Source organism: Doryrhamphus excisus, chromosome 4, assembly GCF_030265055.1.
Source record: "Doryrhamphus excisus isolate RoL2022-K1 chromosome 4, RoL_Dexc_1.0, whole genome shotgun sequence".
Classification (NCBI taxonomy): domain Eukaryota; kingdom Metazoa; phylum Chordata; class Actinopteri; order Syngnathiformes; family Syngnathidae; genus Doryrhamphus; species Doryrhamphus excisus.
This window is the reverse complement of record NC_080469.1, coordinates 7641392-7662169: the sequence shown is the minus strand read 5'-3', so window position 1 is coordinate 7662169 and position 20778 is coordinate 7641392. Positions and strand designations below refer to the sequence as shown.

The window sequence follows — 20778 nt, the reverse complement described above, 5'->3', positions numbered from 1 at the left end:
ACAACATCAGTAAGCGACATGTTGCTCCGATATCACAGTCATTACCACAAGAAAGAGAATACTGACAGGGCTTTGAGGAAGTCCATGCATCCATCATGAATAATTTGGTTTGATTTGTTCGAGAAATCTTGGAGAGGACATAAGAGGAGGAAGAGGAAACACAACGTACCTTTGAAATATCAAAACAACTGTGACTGTATGTTTGTTTGCCACGCTTGTTTGTTTTTGAGCACAGTTTCTTTCTGAGCAAGTTATCCTCTAGATGCTGGTATCGTGTCTACCCAGAGACGTTAATTAATAGCTAATCAAAGCTAATGTCTCAGCAGCACATTTCCAGCACAAAGACATGATTAATACGTAATCAAAGGCTGCGCAGCGCAAACACACAAAGCAGCCCCCCCTACACCCGCCACTCCCGCCTCGAACGCTACTGTTGTTATAGAAATAAACGAACACTCGCGGCTTAATTAGCTGGCTGTGTGTTGTCTTCATTTGAAGTTGTGGATTTATCTTGGAGCCAACTTGGGCCTCCTGAGTGACAACACTGAGGTGACAGTGCATGAGCACGTGCCCATACACACAAATGGCTCGTGTTACCAGTGTTTCCCATACGTTCATTCAGTTGTGGTGGACTGTCTTTGAATGTGGCTTTGGTCACAACTTTGTACAGTAGATGGAATTGGAACTCCGCTTCTTAACGTACCTTCTATGCACCTGGTCTGCCAGAAAATAAGAACACGTCATAAGAGAGATCAGTGTTGCCAACCCCTCTAGACTGTATTTATCAAAAAAGCGCCTCGGGACAAATCTTTTTTTTTTTTTTTTTTTTTACAGTAGTCTTATTGCACACTTATGGAGACTCTTTAAAATGAAAGCATGTCTCGCTCCTCTCAACAAGCAGTAGGTCCTGCTGTGCCCCCCATCTAAAAGCACTCACAGGTGACTCTGTCTTGCTTGTGAAATTTTTTTAAAAAATCACAAAAAAAGTGAAATGTAATTTGTATTTTGAACCATATTTGTTCTCCTTTTCATGTTTTTACTCACTTTTTGCCTCTCCCACAGCTTCCATGATATTACATGCACATGCGTCATGCCAACCATGCAAATTAGATGCTTAAATCATCTAGACGCCCGCCCCACTGCCACAGGTAGCTTGTAGTCCTGTGATCCTGAGTACCGTATTTTCTGGACTATAAGTCGCTCCGGAGTATAAGTCGCACAACGCCAAAAATGCATAATTAGGTAGGAAAAAAACATACATAAGTCGCACTGGAGTATAAATTGCATTTTTTGCGGGTAATTTATTTTACAAACTACTTGTACCAAAACAGACATTATGTCCTCTTGGAAGGCAAGTTCTAACAATAAAAGAATAGAGAACAGGCTGAATAGGTGTAAGATATGCTAACACAATAGTTATTCAGCTACACAAAAAATAAACATGAACAGAAAAGCTATCCAGTGTTTATGTAACATAAACAGATTTTTCATTTATAAGTCGCAGGAACAGCCAACCTATGAAAAAAAGTGTGACTTATAGTCCGGAAAATACAGTAATTATGTAAGTTTCTAACCTGACAGGCCCAATATGTGGCAACAGGCACTGCATGAGTGTTTTTGCACAAAAGCGTTGATGGCAGAATCTCCTAAGTTGTCAGGTCCAAACAGCATCTCACCCATGCTACCACTGTGCAAAGACCAGAGACTTGGTCAAGAACTTGATCTTGAGAAGTTCTACTCTTTAAGTTGGTGTCATACCTGAGCTTTTCTCCCATAATGACTGTTGGATCAGTCAGCTCCTCACCTACTCCTGTAATGAGAAAAACAGTCTTTAAAAGTACCATCAAACGTAAAAGTGACAAAATGAGACTCACCTTGTATATCAAGCACCAAGAGTTCTCTGCATGAGTACTCATAAGTCCAGTGTGAGAATGCTAAGAGTAGTTCTTCCAATGAAGAAGAAGGTGCGATTTCCTCCCCGGTGTTGTTGTTGTACTTCCTGAAGTTACCCAACATATTCCTTTCTATAGTAAGCCACTCTCCATTTGAGTGCCAAAGCACCAATGAAACATCTAGAAATCTGGTGAGGTGACCACAAATAAATAACAAAGCAAGTGCAAGAAAAATCCCATGAGGACACTCCTACAATCATACCTTGGTGAATGATTGATTCTGACAGGTTTTATCTGGTTGAAAGCATGCATCATTTTGTGTGCTGCCCTCTGTTGCTGGATTTCCTTGAAACATGGAAAATATATCGAATGTAACATTAAATAGCAATGGACGACAACAGATATGTTTAGAATACGTGTTCATGACATCATCTGTGAACTTCAGAATTGTCTCAACTTGTCTCTAACCAATTTTTATCCTTTATTTTTCATTGAACTCACCCTCAAACAAAGCTGGAGTGCTGTACAACCACGAAAGTATCTTTGCCAGGCACACACCACCTCTGGTTTGAAGGCTTTGACCACATATACCAGACCAGGTACGAGTACATCCTGTTCAGCCCATGTGCACAGCACCCTGCAGCCCCGCCGCAGACCCCCATCCAAAGATCCTTCCTCACTGGGGAGGGGCTGAAGCAATGCAGACAGGCCCCGTGAAGACCATGATGTGTCGGATTCAGGGTCGGCCTCTGAACAAACCTCCTCCAAAGAATAGATGCTAACTTCTTCACCACCTGCAGAAAATGACAAACAAGGCGGAGGATCACACAAAATTCATAGTACATCCTGTATGTTTTACCATGTAGAAGGATGTAGGAGACTATAAACAACTGATGTGGATGAGCAAGTACCAAGAATGGATACTGGAGTAAAAGGGATGGAGTGAGCCAGTCTCATCAAATTGTTTCTCTCCATGGCTGTTGACACATACACAATACAATCAAAACTTCTTCTATCCCACAATAACAGGTAATATATCATAAGGAGAACTTGTCATCAATACCTGAATAATGTGGATACAATGTATCAGTGGACTGGAATGAGGAACTCTTGCCTGCAACAATGGAAGAACGTGAATTTAGTACAAAGATTTTCCACCCACAAACACAAATCTATATGAGATATACCTTCAGTGACAGCACAGCTCTGTAACCTGGAAAAAAGACATAAAAATTGTCTGTAATTGATCTATACATGTTGTGACAGGCCATAAGAAGACATGGAGACTTACGAAGACCTGCGGCTCAATGATCTAGCCCAGCTATTCCATGCTGAATGAGTGGGGCTAAACACTTCCTGCATGCCAAAGTTGAAAAATAATCAATTGCAATTACAGATTTCTTGATGACTTCTAACACCTTCCAAATATTGTATTTCCACAACTAGTAATGGCACTCAGATTTACAGTACCTGCCGTGAAAAAATGTGCTTCTGCAAATCCATGGGTTCCAAATCTAAAAAAAAAGATCATTTTAAAACCAAAACACATAATCAATACCACATGCAATTTGCTACCATTCCTGTTATTGTGCTAGAATGCCCATAACTGACTGAAAGCTAACATTATTAATGCCCTTTACTTACTGAGTTGACTAAGACTAGTTGACGCTGACCAACATGAAGGTTCTCCTTTCAATCTTTTCCATCTTTTCCAGCAAGCATCAGAGGATTGTGTCGGTACAGTTTCCTATTGTAAAATTGACATCATAAGAGGCCGCAACAATTATGCACGGTGCAAAGTGTATATGCATGAAGCAAAATATATATTTAACAAAACAATGAGGCAACTCTTACACTGTGCGGGCAGCTGTCTTGTATTTTGACAGTCTTCATGTTTGGGCTTCTTCTTCTGTTCAAGACTTGGGTGAAGTCAGATGACTTGGACCACTCTGTAGGATGAAATATTAGAAACCAGGTTTCATAATCTAAAATGTTACATAATACATATTGATCAAATGATTTGTACTATCAATGTTGTCCTTCCGCTCAGGCATCATACAGGAGAACTGTACCTCTGCCTCTGCTCCACTGTAATGATGTGTCATTGCTGAAACTTCTTTTTGCAACGTGCTTGTTCATTGGTTCCATAAGGGTAGGAACTGATCCCCTCGGACTCAGGGATCCCCCAGAGAATGTCATATTCTCTACACTAGATGACAGAGATCTGCTGTAGCCATAAGGGTGGTTTCTCGACAGATAGGGCCACCTTGAAGATTTTAGAGAAGGTCTGGTCTGGAAATCCAGTTGGCAATCCTCCTGACAGAAGATAGGCTTTGCTAAAGTCTTAGAGATGTTTCCATGTTCAGAAAGAACAATTGGCCCATATAGATGTTCATGGTCTTCTGCCTTCTGTTCTTTTTCTTCATCATCTCCTTCGCTTTCTTCTTCTTCTTCCTCCTCTTCCATGCCAATCTCCTCACGATTTAGAAGTGCGTCACAGCTCCACAATTTATAATGCAGTGACTCCAAGCCTTTGTCACTAAACCTGAGAGAAAGAGGAGACCCACAGCGAGATGGTCCATATGACTCATAAGGTGTCAGATCACCCAAACCACTCAAATGGCTTCCAACTGCATGAATGTGCAAACACGATGAGTGGGATGAAGTTCGAGAAATGCCCGGGATGGAATGGGGAGCGTCAGGTGATTCCTAAAAAAAAGAAAATAAGAAGGTTGTTCAACATACTGTGTACCAATTTACAAAAAACATCATAGTTAGGTACTCTACAAATACATAATTCCAAACAATACCTCCTTTTTTCCTTCACTTCTCTCCTCAGTCTGTCCTTCTCTTCCTCCACTGCTCCATCTGATTCCCAGGTGGGGCTCCTGTGATGTACATCTAAGTGTGTAGCCTTTGAGCAATGACGGAGGAGTACTTTTACAAGGCTTGGACCCCAGTCGTCTCATATTAGCCACATCATAGTCTGCACCACTTCTGTGGAAAAGAGTCCAGCTGTGAGGGAAGACGTGCTGGGATGCTGTGATCGGTCGGCACTGGGCCAGGCGAGCCTCCTCTTGTTGTAGGTTGTCAGAAGCAGAAAGCAGGGCTATTGTGTCCACCCCCAGAACTGACAGGTCCTGTAGTTGACCCAGCCGACAGTCCAGGTCCACAAGACTGTCATGAATGACGCTGACCTTTTCAGAGACTTCTCCCACTATGGTGCACATCTCTTCTGCTCTACATGTAGTGAGGCATACACAGGTATTGTATAAATCAATTTATACCACTGATGTTACATATACAGTAATATTCGTCTTGCAGTGTACTAAAGAGGCAGACACAGTAAAACAACTACTAATAGTTCTAATACTGCACAAACCATACAATATCAAAATCCAGTTTATATCAAAAACAGCGATCGATGTTAAGCGGGCCCTCACCCGTCATTTCCTATTGTGACAGTGACAGATAAGTGACAGTTGCATAATGCCAGAGTTTCTTCATCATCATTGTCATCATCATTATCATCATAACACCAATTACGACCCAAACTATTAATGTTTATATATTTGAGGCAAATCATCAGACTAACCATCAAAGTTTGTTGCCATGGCCTGACCAAATCAAAACAAAATACTCAACTTCCTGTTTGTCCTGTCTTGACAGGCATCACTAAATTTGGTGACAATCGGTGATAAGAGTGGCACGTTATATATATATCACATTTGAAATTTCACATTTTTAACCGGACCTGACATGCTTGCAAACTTCTGTGAGACGTTTCATGCATGTTTACGTCCCCTATCAGATGCAATAAGGGCCTTTGCACCACCTGTTGCTCATGCCCTAAGAATGGCACAAACTATGATTTATCTAAGTTATATCCAACCTGTCAGCTGTCACTCTAATCCTCTTCATCTGACTTTGGTGGGAATCTTCATTTTGCTCATGGATGAAGGCCTGTACAACTTTCTCCTCAAATTCATGGAGCTTCTTACGGTCATCGTGGCCCAAGTAGAGTTCTGGTGAAATATGTAAGAGCAGAGAAGCCAATGTTGTACCAAACATTTACTGTCAAAACAAAATTATGTGAGTATGACTGATGACTATTGCACAATCAAGTACTCACTAAGTCCAGAGCCTTTCTCCTCCCCCTCGGCATCGCCATTAAAGTGGCTGTAAATGGCTCGCAAACCAAGAGTCATGTGACTGAGGAGAATTAGGGGTGGCGGCAGCCACGGTCGATCCTGATACGTCATGATGTAGCGGTAGCGATTGTACTTCCACAATCTATTGGATGTTGATTGCATGTCAAAGTAGATGTTGCTAATGATGACAAAATAACAATCATGTTAAAAATTGTTTTGAAAACATGAGGCTGGATGTTTCTTTTGCTGATGTACTTACTTAAAAAATGCAATGAGAATGTTGACCATGATGACATACTGAAAGAACATATAGACCACCTGAAGGAATGCCGTGAGAAAAGAAGCAGGAGGACATGGATGACCATCATCACACGCTGTTAATAAAACAAAAGCAATCCATACATCAATATGGTAAAATTTGATCAAATTCAGTGTCATTCAGCTTTTTCATTTAGGTTATGCAATCATGTTGATTTGTAATTCATGTGCATCTATATTTTGAACACACCCCATCTAGAATCTCAACAAAGGTGAGTCCTACTACAAAGTGACCTATGTATTTTATTGTATGTATGGCCATAGTACTCAGGGATATCTGGTTGTATCAGTGTTGTGCACAAAGTAATGGGATCAAATTATTACTAAACAACTTACGATCTATCTCAGAAGCGTAGACCTCTCCAAAGATCATCCAGTAAGGCTGGAACACTACATCACGAGCTAAGCTCCATGATGGGGCCTCATCCGGTGATAAAATGGCCTTCCTGGACACCCCAAAGCTCAGCAGCACTATTGCCATCATGACCACAATAAAGAACATGTTAGACGTCTAAAGGGAAACATAGAGAGGAGACATAAGTTGTAAGTAACAAATAATACTGTGGTGTGTGTAATGTACAGTATAGGCACACCATCTTGGTGATCATTGTGAGGTAAGGACCAGCATGTTGATTGACAGCCAGCAGTTCCATAAGCCTTACGAACCAAAATACAATATCCAGACAATAGGTGATCCGTCCAACTGTCCGGTATGGCTCAGCATGCCAACGCATCACCAAACCAGCCAGGAAGACAATGATAGCAATGAAGTCAGATACGTTCCAGTACTCCGAGAACCAAATCTTCAGCTTCTGTCTCAGCTGCCTTGGTTCTGACATTAGTACCTGATAAAGGGGTTACATTCATTATTTCCACATTACTTTAAATGTAATATGTCTTCTAATATGGCTTCCTCACCTCTCTGGTTTTCTCCACTGCAGTCGACGTGATATACAAAATGACCAGCCACTCCTGGATGCTGGGTTCATCACCCATCTTTACTAAGATGGTGTAGGAGAACAACATCAGGAAGGTGAGGTATGACATCTACAGAGTACACAGTCACAGGAAGAAGAGAGTGATTAAAAGGATGTGCAAATCACTTCCATATATACTTAATATATAGCAGTAGGGGGGCATGGGTCTACTGTATCTATGACTGTATCAAACTCATATTTCCCATTTTTATGTCTCACACTATGCAGGTCACTTACTGTATGGAAGCAAAACTTAACAACGGGAGCTGTGTAGAATTCATAGAGTCTTGTGATCCAGGACACACAGTGCACAGTGACTGGGGAAAGGCATTCAGAAACTGAACCCAAACATCGGTCGTGGAATGGCGGTCCATGCTCTGCATCCTGGTTACCCTGTGAGATGGAATTGGAATTGGAATATATGACACATTCTCTGAACCTGCAGAAATCTTTCTGAGAATCTTCTATACCACATAACAAGCTCACAATCCGTGCTTCGAGCGATCTGAGTAAGATAGCAATTCCTCCGGTAAAAAAAATACAGTGGTATTTTGATTTAAAAAAAAATATTAATAGTATATAGCATGAAATTCACAACCATTCTCATTAATGGTGCCAGATTCAGACCAAAAGTACATGACTAAAAACAACAGCACTTCAATTACACCCTGTCTGGGGATGTATTATGCTCATTTTTAACCAGCACAAAAAGCTTTCTAGTTCTTCCAGAATCTGCACCTATTCAGCTGTATTTATTTGGATTTCATGGTTCCCATGAAAACGGTCTGTTTTAATGTATTCCATCCATGGCCCGCCTCGAGGCACGCCCACTCTGATGTTGTTGGTCACACTGCCAGGTGCATAGTTTGTGGCGGCAATTTTATAGTTGATAAACGGCGATTTGTCTCTTTAAAATGACCACTTTTAACATACAGTCATATGTTTGGATTCCAATTTTGATCTGGAAGTAGAGAGTTACTTCAAAACATCTCTCAAATGTAAGTAGCTTTAGCATTTTAGCGTTAGGTTTTCTACAGAATCGGTAACGTAATGTACGTAATGTAATGTGTTTTGCGGGACTACCAGTGCGGAAAAGAGTAAAAGAGCTACGATCCATCTGATAAATTGTTACTTACTGCTTGCCCTTTGCACGACCAAGTAACATTGGAAAGGCGTAGGGCTTCAACAAGTTTGGCGGCTTTTGGAATTGAACACTACTATTGCCATTTAGTTTGTAAATACAACTTCAAAAGAAAGTCAGACTCTGTGTGGGTCTATAAGTACATTATATATATTATACCGCAAGTCCCAAAAGTAAAAAAACAAACAAACAAGGATCTCCTCTCCCAATGCTACCATGTGTGAGTCTATATTATGTCTTATTATGTCTACTATACAGGGTAATACAAGTTTAAAGGTGACTACAGACGTGCTGTTTCATCTTTATAGGGGTCTCATAGTGTTAAACCCCTATTTAGAATGTCGTAAACAGGTTTTAAAATCTCTAACTACAAAAATATTAAATTTATAAAGAAGGAATCCTACTTTGCACTACTACTTTACTATTCACTCATTACGATACAATTAACTGCTATAAACGAGAGAGAGATCATTTTACCAGGTGATCAGGTTCTTCATGAGTTGCTCCTGTCTTTGGAGTGTCACGTACAAATGGAATTGCTTCATGAGACTGGGGGACATGGCACATTTCAGCTTTGCTTTTGAATTCCAGAAGCAAGATAGCAGGAGGCAGAAGAAGGCTCAAAATAATCTGAAATGAAATAATGAAATGACATAAAGTCCAAAATGTTTGACCCACAGCCTATCTGGTTCTAGTGGCAAGTGGTAGTTACATCATATTTCTCTTTTCAGTGATCACATATATCACAATTGTTACATGACAAATAAATGTGACTGTACTATGAATCTTACCAAGTTCACTACAAATCTAGCCATGCTCAAGTTACCTTCAGAAAGGAGTTTTTCCTCATATTGAGAGGACCGGTCCAGAGATCTGTGAGGAGGGTCTGTGTACAAGAGTGTGACACAAACGGTCGATGACAGGAAGAAACTGCTATTTGGAGGCAGGTAAAGTGGCTCCATGCCTCCATCTCCGAAGTGAGCAACTTCATGGCCATTTTCTCATTCTGGCGAAATGCACAGTCTAAAACATTCACCGCCAGCTGTCCAAATTCACTAAAGCATAGACAAAAAGACACATTGGGATATAATTAAATTATGCAACATTGAATTGTTACAAAATAATGATAAATATTTTCATTCAGACTTACAGGGAATATGCTTTGAAATTTTCTGCAATGTTGTCATTCATGGTGCTTTGCTGTGCTTCGAAGGCCATGGAGCGGTAAAGCTTGCAGGCCACTATTGCCCGAGCAAGTGCCTCCTCACCATGCTGCCACAGGAACATCGCCATCTGCTGCCGCTGCTGAAGCACGGCCCACACGAAGAGGTCGTTAAAGTTGAAGGAAGGAAGCGGTGCTTCACAAAGACCAGGGCTCCACACGGCCTCTCCACTGGTACCATGTGGCATATTTTGGTCCTAGATTGAAATGAATGGACACAATACAAAATTAGAATAACTCAAGGAATGGGTTACATAAAGAAAAATTTTAAAGGGTAAAAATTAGGACTTATTGTTACAAAAATTGGCCAGTAGGGGCACATGTGCAGCAATGTCCAAACCATAAAACAGACAAAAAAAACACATAATGCAAGATCAAAAACAAATGGAAAAGAAAAATGCTGCAAATGAGTTTTATGGTGTTTGTGTGTTTTTGATTTTGAATCGTTCCTGGTTTTGGAGCGTTTGGATGTTGTTGCCCTTCTTCGTCTTTCTCATTCGGCTTTTCCCTTCAGGGGTCGCCACTGTACATTACAATAACATTGAACATGCACAAACTGAAACGAAAATCTAATATGTACAGTGTTTGAATGCACTTTTGGCTACAGTTCTACTGATCTCAGATACCAGACATCATCCAGATAAGCATGCCTGACATGACAATTATCTTCCTAATTCATAGAAAATATTAACAGAATCTCTCACCTACCTGAGGACTTCTGCTCCTCTGTATGTTTGGTTTCAATCCCTTTTTTTGTTTGTACAAAGAAGAAGTACTGACTCGTCTTCCTTCCTATAGTAACATAAAATAACAATGAAAAGGGGAGTATAACAAGAAAGAATCACATATAGACAATTAATATGCTGTTCACTTTGTCTTGCAGCAGGTTGTAGGTAGCTCGGAAGTGTTTACGTGTATAAGTACTGCGGTATGCCCCTCCGATGAGGTACTCTATAACCAGGCCCATGTCAATGAGAGACAACCGGTAACCTAAAGGTAGAGAGGTCTGCTCACACACATACACACATGCAGTAGACATGCACACCACAATAAAGAGTATACATATCAAAAAACACATAAGCACATAAACACACATAGTATATTCTGCTTAAATCAGCTTCCTAACAAATTTAATATTTTTTTGATGTGTGACGGGTATCATCTGAATAATCACCTGCTTCACATCCTCAACAAGGTGGTGAAGAAAATGTCCTGTCTGACCCAAAGGCTGAAAATAAATTAAACAAAGTTAATGAACAACAAATACTTTTGTTTAGTCTGGACAAACAAACTATAATCGTTACTTTTTAATGATGTGGCAATAAGACAAATCTACATAAGTTCAAACGTCAGTATATGCAGCAGCAGCCCTGGCACCAATTTACTCCTTATGGGGACTTATTATCCCAACGTTATAAATAAGTAAACAAGTGTTAATACACAAAAGATGAAGGCAAGTGAAAATGGTGAGAAAGCAAGGGAACTCATGACAAAGAGTCCTATGATCTCAAAAGCATCTTCAACAACAGCTTAATGCAAATGCACAAAAAATCTTGCTAACGGGGGGCTGGTGTTCATCATTGTGATTTCAGTCAAAACCACTGTTTGAAATTTGCAGTTCAAGAGATACAAGTTCAAGAGCTTTCCTCTGTATGTGCAGTAAGAGAAGGCCAACGAGAAACAAAAGCGAATTCTGTTGAAAACATGAGGATGAGACCTGCAATTACTCAAAGATGATATTGAATATAATAATATTGAATAATAACCGTGTTATAAAGCTCCTCCAGGCGATCCACGGAGAGAAAGCGACTCATTGTCATGCCGTTGTCAATCAGCAGTTTGACAAAACTGACACGGTCCATCACCAAAGAATCCAGCATGACCTGTTCCAAGGAACCAACCTTAACATAGAAGATAACACAATTAAAGGCGCAAACTAGGTAGGTTAATTGAGAACCAATTCTTATTTCAAATGACAACCTGGTCAACAGACACCCACACATAATAGGAGCATTAGCAATCCACGGTAAGACAAGTTCATAAAATCTCACTCTAATGTAACGAAGAAAATATTTACATCATGCACAATGACAAAAAGTGTTATTCTTTGAGTTTTGGGTTTTTGTGTGGACGACCAGAGCAGAAGGTCTGGTCTGAGGTTTGCTGTGGCAATCTCAGATGGTTCAGATCTGCCACCAACTTTCAGTCACCTACTCCGCCAACCTGGCTCATGTCCAATACTGTGTGGACTTCAGCTGGTGTTGCACCTTCTTGGATGAATGCTCTTGCAGATACTAAATGGAATGGTGAAGGAGGCAGGACATTGATTTTTGTGCATCTGGTCTCCAGAGTAGCTGCTATGTACATGAGGAGGATGGTTGTGCCGCTAGGTGTAACAGGCTTGTCTTGCAGCCTACCAAAATATGTTTCACATTGGCTGCAAATGGGCAGAGGGGACATGTTTGATCTTCTCCACACCATTGGATGAAGTTAGAGGGGATAGGTAAGACATCATATGTGGCCTGTAGGAAGAAGTTGATTCGAAATGCTCCCCTCAGCTCCCTCCCATCTCATCCACTGTCCTTGCTTTGCTGGTGAGACATGCTTTGCACATCTCGTTACCTACTCCTGCTGCCGCACCTTCTCTTTCAGGGTGGTCTGCTCTCTCCAAAGGCAAGACCTCCTCGGAAGTGCCTGGAGGCGTGGTGGGTGGAATGCATCAAAACAGATTGTTTTTGCGGGAAGCACAAAATCCAAAGAAATACTGCTGAATAGGTGCAGATTCTGGAAAAACTAGAAAGCTTTGTGTGCTGGTTATCGTGTGTAGCTGCTCTATAGGAGTCCACAACTCAATACAAAGGGTAAAAAAATTAGCATAATAGGTCCCCTTTAAGTAATGTTTACCATAACATCGGTTGATAGTGATATTGAAGCCAAAAAAAAGGGATATCGACACAAGATAAAATTTTGGAATTAAGACTTCAGACTTGAGCCTTACCTGCCAATGTTGTCCATACAGTAGAACATCTTTCTGTGCAATGTCAGCCCTGTCCCATGCTAGAGCCACATTCAGCTGCTCTGCAGAGCTGGCCTTTGTGCCTGTTCATTACACCGATACATGGAACATTTAGACAATACTTGTTTTATAACTTATTGTTTCTTGTTACATTTACTAGATGGTTTGCCTGTTCTGTGTCAAAATGTTCTGTTCAGTTCAGTACCCTTGAGCGTGGCGGTCAAAATGGCTACATCTGGAGCCATGTGGTCTTCTGACTCAAAATCAAATATGGTTATCTGAAATACATGGTGAAATGGTGGATTCAAGGCAACCAAGTGATAGTGATAGCACGTCAAATACAACTGAGCTTTCACCTACAGATTGTCTGTGATCCATGCATTCCAAGAGCAGAGTGCAGAGACCAAAGGCCTCCTTTCTGTCTACTCCAAACACCTCTCCAATCCTTACAAGGAAGTCCTGTTTAATATCTTCATCTAACTCCCTAAAACACAAGTATTCAATGGAAATATGTTTTGCAAAGCAGATAACATCACAAGATTGTAGGTACTATCAATAGTATCAGTGTACACACCTGTCAATATCTGTCTGCTTGTGTAGGAACGCAAGCAAGTCAGCAGCCCTGCCAGATCCCTCAAACACAAATACTGGCACAGGGGGGTTATGGCTGACGTAGTCCAGCACTGTCGATACAATGGCAGGGCCTCCCTCAACTACGACACAGACCATCGGGACTCTTTGGTTCAATCCTACAGAGTGCAGATAATAAAGTAAAACAATGTCAAGTCATCATGCAGTTAACTTCTGGTGTAAGAAAATGCTACTTTTTTATTAAACTTTGAATCCTGCAGCTTAAAGAGCGGTGCGGCTAATTTATGGCTATGTCCTAATACCATGACATCTACTTCAGAACTACTACTTGTCATTTAAATGAATAGTAGGAAACAGTAGTTCTTTTATGCCAGGAGCTAATCGAGCTATAAGGTAACTCACAACAAGCTTGTCAACCCATTAGATACCATTACTCAATATAAATGTTTGACTCACAGTGTCATCTTAGAAAGAAAACTAATATCATCACACAGCAACCTAACATTCAAAAGGTAGGTAAGAAAAATACAAGACGCGCCAATATGATTTTAGAATAAATAACAACTATTTTATTGACTTCCCACTATATGCTGGTTCCCATGAATCATTGCAGCACCCCAGCAGCCATGGCCAATGAACTGCTATGCTGGGAAGCAATGCATGATGGGAAGCCGCTAAAATAGTTATTCCTAACTACAATTGGTATTTGTCTTTATATTTCTTATCTGCCTTCTGAGTGTTAAGTTATCATGTGAGGATTTTAGTGTTCTTTTATAAGATGACACCACGGGTCAGACTGTTATATTGAATAATTACCTCCTGCAATTTCTAATGTGTTGATGAGCTAGTTGTGAGTTTTCTCATACCTTATGATTGACTCCTGTCAAATAAAGAGCTGCCTGATCCTCATGGACTCATGCGGACTACATATTGTCTGCATGCTCCCAAATCCATACTTTTAAATCCGTAAATTTTGCAGGGATAGTACTGCGTGTTGGACACAGGGTCGACACAGTATAGCAATTCTTATTTCTATTGTTGCCATTCATGACAAGATAAAAAATGTATCTTTGTTTGAGATAATGCATGTTTTGTGGTCAATTACCGTTCAATTACCAATGTCAGTTATGACAACTCTACTGCTTAGGGAAAACAAGACAGTCAAGTGACATCAAGAGCACTTTTCTTTTGCCACTTCCTCTTTTGTTGTAAAAACACACACACTACTCACGAGGGTGGATCTTCAGCAGCTGAATGTGTTTCTCCAGCTTCCTCCTGAGGCCTTGTTGGCAACCAGATTTCCCCAAAGTTCCATCATCCACAAGGAGAAAGTGGGAGTGAAAACTATTAAAACAGGCCCTCTTGCTCAAAGGGTTCCCCAGTGGCTGGTAAGGCCTGAAGACCTAAATCATGATGAGCACAGTGCAAAAAAATGTGTATGCTAAACTCCTTGAAATAATATTGAATATTATCAACCACAAAATCAATTGGAGTTCTTACATTGCGTCCTATTAGGTCTATATTGTTGTCAATCACTCCCCATGGTGTAATCCCAACTGTGCTTCTCTTCCTCAGGTTGTGTCCACCAAATGTTTTCACTGCTTCACCTACATACTTGGACACACCTAAAGAAGTTAGCAAGAGTAGATGATTGCATCGCACCCAACCACAAATTGTACAAATGTTAACATCAGATACCCTTTTGTGCTCCATAACTACATATCAATGTGTAAGTGCAAAGCATATAGAGTCCATAAACCCCTTACAAGGCCCATACTGTATAACAAATTGAAGAGAATGATGATTCTTTATGAAACATCACTCAAAAATCTTTCTTGTGAAACAAATTGTTATAATTTCAAGCATATTAAAGCATTTTATAAAAATAAAAAAAATTAAAAAAAACAAGAGTGTGTGACTTGCCTGAATTTTGCCCATGCATCCATCCATCAATTGTCTATAACTTCGGGCGAGAGGCAGGTAGACCCTGGACAGGTGGCCAGCCAATCATAAGGCAAATATAGACAAAGAAGCATTTACACTCACATTCATATCTCCAGACAATTTGAGACTATTTGAAACTCCATGTGCTTCCAAAAACATGCACGTGTGAATGATTGTCTCTATGTGCCCTGCAATTGGCTGGTGACCAGTCCAGGGTTTACCCTGCCTCTTGCCCAAAGAAAGGTACACGCAACCCTAGTGAGGATAAGTGGCATAGAAAACGGATGGATGGATTAATGGTTCGTATTCTTGTCTGTGATAGAGGTGGATTAAGACCCCACTGAAGGCCCAGGTACCAAATGCATGGCCTGCGACTGTTAAAATAACACTTACCAGTATTGATACCATCAGTAAGTATCCATGCATCTGTGCTGCGAGCTGCTGTGATCAGGCCTTTACTGAAGGCTTGTTTCAGTTTGGTAGGAAGTGTGAAGTTTTCACAGCCTCCATGAACAGTAAGTAGGAGCTTGGGTCTTTCCATCTGCCACTCCCTCAGCATCAGTTGGAGAAGTGCCTCAGGCTTTGTGTCCACAGCCACGCGCACATACTGTAAAGGAAAAAAAAAACCTTATTGGCCTTGTACCCACATACTGTACTGTGAAATCGCTGACCTTGGCCCGACAGACACGTGTTGCACTGTCCTGAAAGTCTATGGTCCCATAGGCATCTGTGGGACTGACTCGGGTATGTAGCTCCATGGACCAGTCCTCTGTCCCATCCTGTCCAGCAGCAGGAGCGATGACTGTGGGGGGTGGGGACTCTTTCCAAGAGTGTTCAAGCATCAGGCGACCACAAACGCATCTAGACAATTCATTGTTTGATTATTTTGGTTGGCTGAAAGCTGTAGTAATGACACACACATTTAACTATTCTTAAAGGGGACCTATTATGCTAACAAACAGTTTTGTCAGGAAGCACAAATCCAAGGACTCTGGAAGATCTAGAAAGTTTTCTGTATGGGTTATTGTGTGTAGCTGCTCTATAGGAGTCCACGACTCAATACAAAGGGTCAAAAATGAATGCAATAGGTCTCCTTTAAATCATACCTGATCAAGTTTTGGCATACTTGACATAATGGATTGCATCTGTAAGAAATAGACATTTACACGTTATTAAAGCGTCCACATGAATACTGAAAAGAAGGGCTGTGTGCCAAATCCTTTCACTCTCAGATAAATATTAGCACAGATATACAGTAAATTATACAAACCACAGAGAATCACTAAATCTTGCACTTTTCTGGCAGGTCAACAGTGTAAAAAATTATTGTGTACCTGTGCAGATCCCGAGAGGAAGGGATAAACCGCACACATTCTCTCTTGGAGAACGTTTCTTCAATCCAAGACCTGCGTAACTGGAGTAAGGAAAGAAAATGTTTTGTTACACACATTCTACAGCACCTTACTGTAACATCCATATTTCTGAGAAAATGGCAAAAAATATTCCCAATAAATGACCTTGTCATTGAAGCTCATGGCAGCATCTTCGATCTCCACCAGCAAGGTATCATATAAAAGTCAAGCTGACTGTGGTATTTTCTTCCCACTTTAAACAGTTTCCCAAAGTCTGTATCTCTCCTGAGCACCGTTTCCCAGCAACATTTAACAATGGCCTGAAATGATGTATTGTTGGTCGGAAACATCACACATCACATCCCTTTCCTGAGATTTGTGTACATGTTTAGGGTTGGCGCGCTCCGTGTTTCTCTCACACACACACACACACACGTATGCACGCACACAAACATCCACTGCAAACCCCAAATAGTATTAATACAGTGAATGTGACTATTGAAATGAGTTACAGTATGTTAATTCCAGTATTGCCCAATGAAAATCACCATCAGTTAGAATAACTAAGGCATCAGCAAAAAATATTTTCCATGAGCAACCCAATAGGTTTTCTGTATATGCTATCGTGATGGTTTGGACTTTGTTTAACTCTTTTTTGGCATTATTACCTGTTTATTGCTTTTATTTTGTTAAGGCTGATTCCTATTTGGACTGTACGCATTACATTTACACTGGTTAGCAGTCCTAGATTTATAATTAGGCTCCCATTTAGCTCAGCAGGTTTTCTTGTAGTTGCTGGTTCATTAGTTCCCCTCCTGTTACCTGTGTATTGGATGCATTCCATTACATCTTAGCTATGTTAGCTGTTTCCTGGTATTATTCTTGTTTCCATCTCCCATAGTGAGTTTTATGCTAGCCTTAGCTGTGTCCCAGCCTTCTTTGTTATTTTGGTACTTTGCTTTTGTGTGCCACACCACTACGTGTGATCTGATCTTTTGTGAACTAAAGACTTTATTGAACCAACCTGCCACCATATCTGTGCATGCTGGGGTAACACTGCACAAAATCTTAGCTGAATGTGACAGAAGGCACCCTTTTAACGAACACTGTTCCGATTGTTACTTTGTTAAAGGTAGTCGTAGTGACAGCCAGAAGAGCATCACGTTTTAGCCATCAATTCACAAACTACACTTCATTCTAGCACTATGTAAAGTAAGTTAATAAGAATAATAAACAACTTACCATGGCTATATGTGAATGCTTTATCTTAAGACCGGTGCCCTAAGGTATTTCTTTATCAGCTATTAGAGTTCCAAAGGGCAATGAGAGTTTCTCAAATACTGCAAGAGTTACGCCTTCGAACAACTTATCTTTCTCTCTCCAAAGTTCTCGTCTTGCTCTCACAACAGAACACACAGCCACATTGCTATAGCTATACACTTGTGCAATCAAATAATAATTGCATCAAGTCATTTTGCCTTTATAAAGATGATCATGATCTAACTTAATAAGCTATCTGAGCTAGGGATAGTCCTCACTTGCCTCAGTTAAGGTCAGTGTTCGTGATTGCACCATAAGAAAAACACTGGACAAAAATGACCTGAATGACAGAGTTCCAAGACGACAACAACCTCTGAACAAAAAGAACTTTAAGGCTTGTCTCAATTTTGCCAGACAACATCTTAATGATCCCCAAGTCCACCTCTGAATGGCTGAAGAAAAACAAAATGAAGACTTTGAAGTGGCCTAGTCAAAGGCCCGACCTTATTCCTGTTGAGATGCTGTGACATGACCTTAAAAAGGTGGTTTGTGCTCGAAAACCCTCCAATGTGGCTCAATTACAACAATTCTGCAACGATGAGTGGGCCAAAATTCCTACACAGCGCTGCAAGAGACTCATAGGAAGTTATCAATGCTTGATTACAGTTGTTGCTGGTAGCGCCACCAGTTATTAGGTTTCGTGCCAATAACTTTTTAACACAGGACCATGCATCAGTGCTGCGCACACAGTACCTCAGGCCACTACCAAAAGCAAAACTACGTATTGGAGCTACGCTGTGCTTTTATTTTTGAGTTTGGAAAAGTTTCTCGGTGTAGTATTGGTTTAAAACAACAAAACATAAATAGTTTACTTGCATTTTGTAATCTGCAGAACATTATATTCTTCTGGGGAGCATTAGGTGTTCCATCCTTCTCAGTTTATGTTTACCTCGTCAATTTTCACTGGTACAGGAGTGACAGGAATAGCCCATACTGGCACGCAAGCCAAGGGCGCCCTCTCGTGGCTGTCAGTGTGCAAAAACACAAGCAATATATAGTCTATATGTTGCTCGGAGTATAAGTCGCAGGACCAGCCAAATCCTGAAAAAAGTGCCCCTTTTGATTTTGTCATGGGTAAAACATGCTAGACAAATGATAAACTATTTATGGCCAAAAAGCAGCTTTTTGATTATAAAAAAGTCCAAGGATACTACACACACATGTATTACTAAAATATCACATTTAAAGTAATAAAAATGAAATAGTTTATTGTAAATTAGGTGATGGGAAAATTTGCTCTGACTGGTAAAAAAAAATACTGACATATTAATCATAACTACAAAACAACAAAGGAATTAATTCATTCATTCATTTTCTATCGCTTTTCCTCACAAGGGTCGCGGATATGCTGGAGCCTATCCCAGCTGACTTCAGGCAAGAGGCGTGGTACACCCTGGACTGGTCGCCAACCAATCACAGGGCACATATAGACCATATAAACCATTCACACTCACATTCATACCTATGGACAATTTGGAGTCGCCAATTAACCTAGCATGTTTTTGGAATGTGGGAGGAAAACGGAGTACCCGGAGAAAACCCATGCATGCACGGGGAGAACATGCAAACTCCACACAGAGATGGCCAAGGGTGGAAACAAAGGAATTAATCTCTCATTTATACAACAACATAGCATGCACACAGCCCATATGTGATGTATCTAGAGATACTTGGAGATGGATAAAATAGCTGGCAAATGTGCTAATCACTGATCTACAGTTGCAGCATTTTCACATTTGAGTCATGAGATGCTAGCAGACCGTTTGTCTCTATGTGCAAGTATAACCTCGCTGGAACTATCTTTTTATCTTCTCGCTGCCATTCTTCATTTTCAGGTCTCCATTGGCTCAGAAGAGTTTTTGACATCTGAATTGTGTTTTGTTTGGCTCTGTCCACTGGACTCATCCAGCAGTGAAAAGTCAACCTCAGGCAAAGGGGCCCTCCAGAACTGAAAAGAGTTGTAAGCGCAAAACTCAGGATCAGTATCTGCCTGAAAAAACAAAGCAGAAGGAGATCGTGATAAGACACACAGATGTTCACATAAAAATAGAAAATGTTTAGTTTTTAAATGTTTTTTTCCAGCAAAGTACCCCCTGTGAAAAATCTATTTTAGCCAACTAGCCCACGGGTGGAGAAAATCATTTTTGGTAGGGTGGGTGTGGGAAAAAACACAATGCTGTAGCATCACTATGTAATTATTACTGTCCAAAACAGTGCTTATCTGTCGTTGTCCTGTCTGAAACATGCATTGTATGTTTTCGCGTTACAAGAGGTAAAGGCTGACATCTAGTGGTGCAGTTGTACAATTGCACTTGCTCAATAGCTGCAACGCAGATGAATACCATCTTAAAACGAGTGGTGTTCGACTTACTTGATCATTCATTATTGCTGGTGCAGTCTTTAAATCAGCTGCGTCTTGTCGGCGCCGTTTCCTGGAACATGACGGCGTGATAGAGACAGTTCTAGACGTCTGCGCACGTGACGCATTTTTGTCGCGAGAGTCAAGTTGTGTGGTCTTGTTGGGATACATTATTCTTTCGTCTTTCACGTCTGGATTCCCTAAGCAACACGACCTTTTTCGGCTATGACCATCCGACGAAGCTTGTGTGCACGTTGGGCTCAAGTCCTCGTGAATACCTATGCTCTCAAACTGCTGGTCAACCTGGCAAAGAGATCGGAAGCTTCTCTTCGCGGGTGGTTTGAAAAATAAAATGTCTTCGGCGTGTCTCTTCGCCATGAAATTACAATTGCACTAAACCACACTTACTGTCCGGCAAATCAACTCGCAAAACATTACAACGCGGAAGTGAACTGTTTGCGCCAGTTATTAATGGCCAATAGAAGCATCACACCA

General features: G+C 40.8%; 1 protein-coding gene across 9 annotated transcripts in view; it reads right to left on the bottom strand.

Annotated features, from left to right (window-relative positions):
* Positions 1-20778, bottom strand: part of trpm6 (transient receptor potential cation channel, subfamily M, member 6) — a 22045-nt gene extending 1267 nt beyond the window's left edge. The window contains exons 1-41 of one of the 9 annotated variants that reach the window (XM_058069971.1): positions 20296-20778; positions 16770-19914; positions 16587-16666; positions 16359-16397; positions 15924-16113; positions 15646-15859; positions 14809-14933; positions 14540-14711; positions 13292-13466; positions 13078-13201; positions 12923-12995; positions 12700-12800; positions 11468-11602; positions 10876-10929; positions 10573-10707; positions 10410-10493; positions 9630-9898; positions 9306-9534; positions 8957-9109; positions 7576-7731; positions 7280-7408; positions 6955-7206; positions 6698-6872; positions 6303-6417; positions 6025-6221; positions 5785-5917; positions 4703-5132; positions 3965-4601; positions 3747-3841; positions 3537-3639; positions 3363-3406; positions 3184-3248; positions 3080-3105; positions 2956-3006; positions 2804-2869; positions 2394-2686; positions 2155-2237; positions 1875-2080; positions 1759-1810; positions 1575-1687; positions 67-127 (exon numbers count right to left, since the gene is read on the bottom strand). In XM_058069971.1, coding sequence (XP_057925954.1) covers positions 67-127; positions 1575-1687; positions 1759-1810; positions 1875-2080; positions 2155-2237; positions 2394-2686; positions 2804-2869; positions 2956-3006; positions 3080-3105; positions 3184-3248; positions 3363-3406; positions 3537-3639; positions 3747-3841; positions 3965-4601; positions 4703-5132; positions 5785-5917; positions 6025-6221; positions 6303-6417; positions 6698-6872; positions 6955-7206; positions 7280-7408; positions 7576-7731; positions 8957-9109; positions 9306-9534; positions 9630-9898; positions 10410-10493; positions 10573-10707; positions 10876-10929; positions 11468-11602; positions 12700-12800; positions 12923-12995; positions 13078-13201; positions 13292-13466; positions 14540-14711; positions 14809-14933; positions 15646-15859; positions 15924-16113; positions 16359-16397; positions 16587-16666; positions 16770-16787 — 5852 coding nt within the window. In that variant the 5' untranslated portion in view covers positions 16788-19914; positions 20296-20778. Of the gene's footprint in view, positions 1-66; positions 128-1574; positions 1688-1758; positions 1811-1874; positions 2081-2154; positions 2238-2393; positions 2687-2803; positions 2870-2955; positions 3007-3079; positions 3106-3183; positions 3249-3362; positions 3407-3536; positions 3640-3746; positions 3842-3964; positions 4602-4702; positions 5133-5784; positions 5918-6024; positions 6222-6302; positions 6418-6697; positions 6873-6954; positions 7207-7279; positions 7409-7575; positions 7732-8956; positions 9110-9305; positions 9535-9629; positions 9899-10405; positions 10494-10572; positions 10708-10875; positions 10930-11467; positions 11603-12699; positions 12801-12922; positions 12996-13073; positions 13202-13291; positions 13467-14539; positions 14712-14808; positions 14934-15231; positions 15593-15645; positions 15860-15923; positions 16114-16358; positions 16398-16586; positions 16667-16769; positions 19915-20295 lie in introns of those variants that run through there. The other 8 variants (XM_058069970.1, XM_058069972.1, XM_058069973.1 and 5 more) reach the window with 8 other exon arrangements.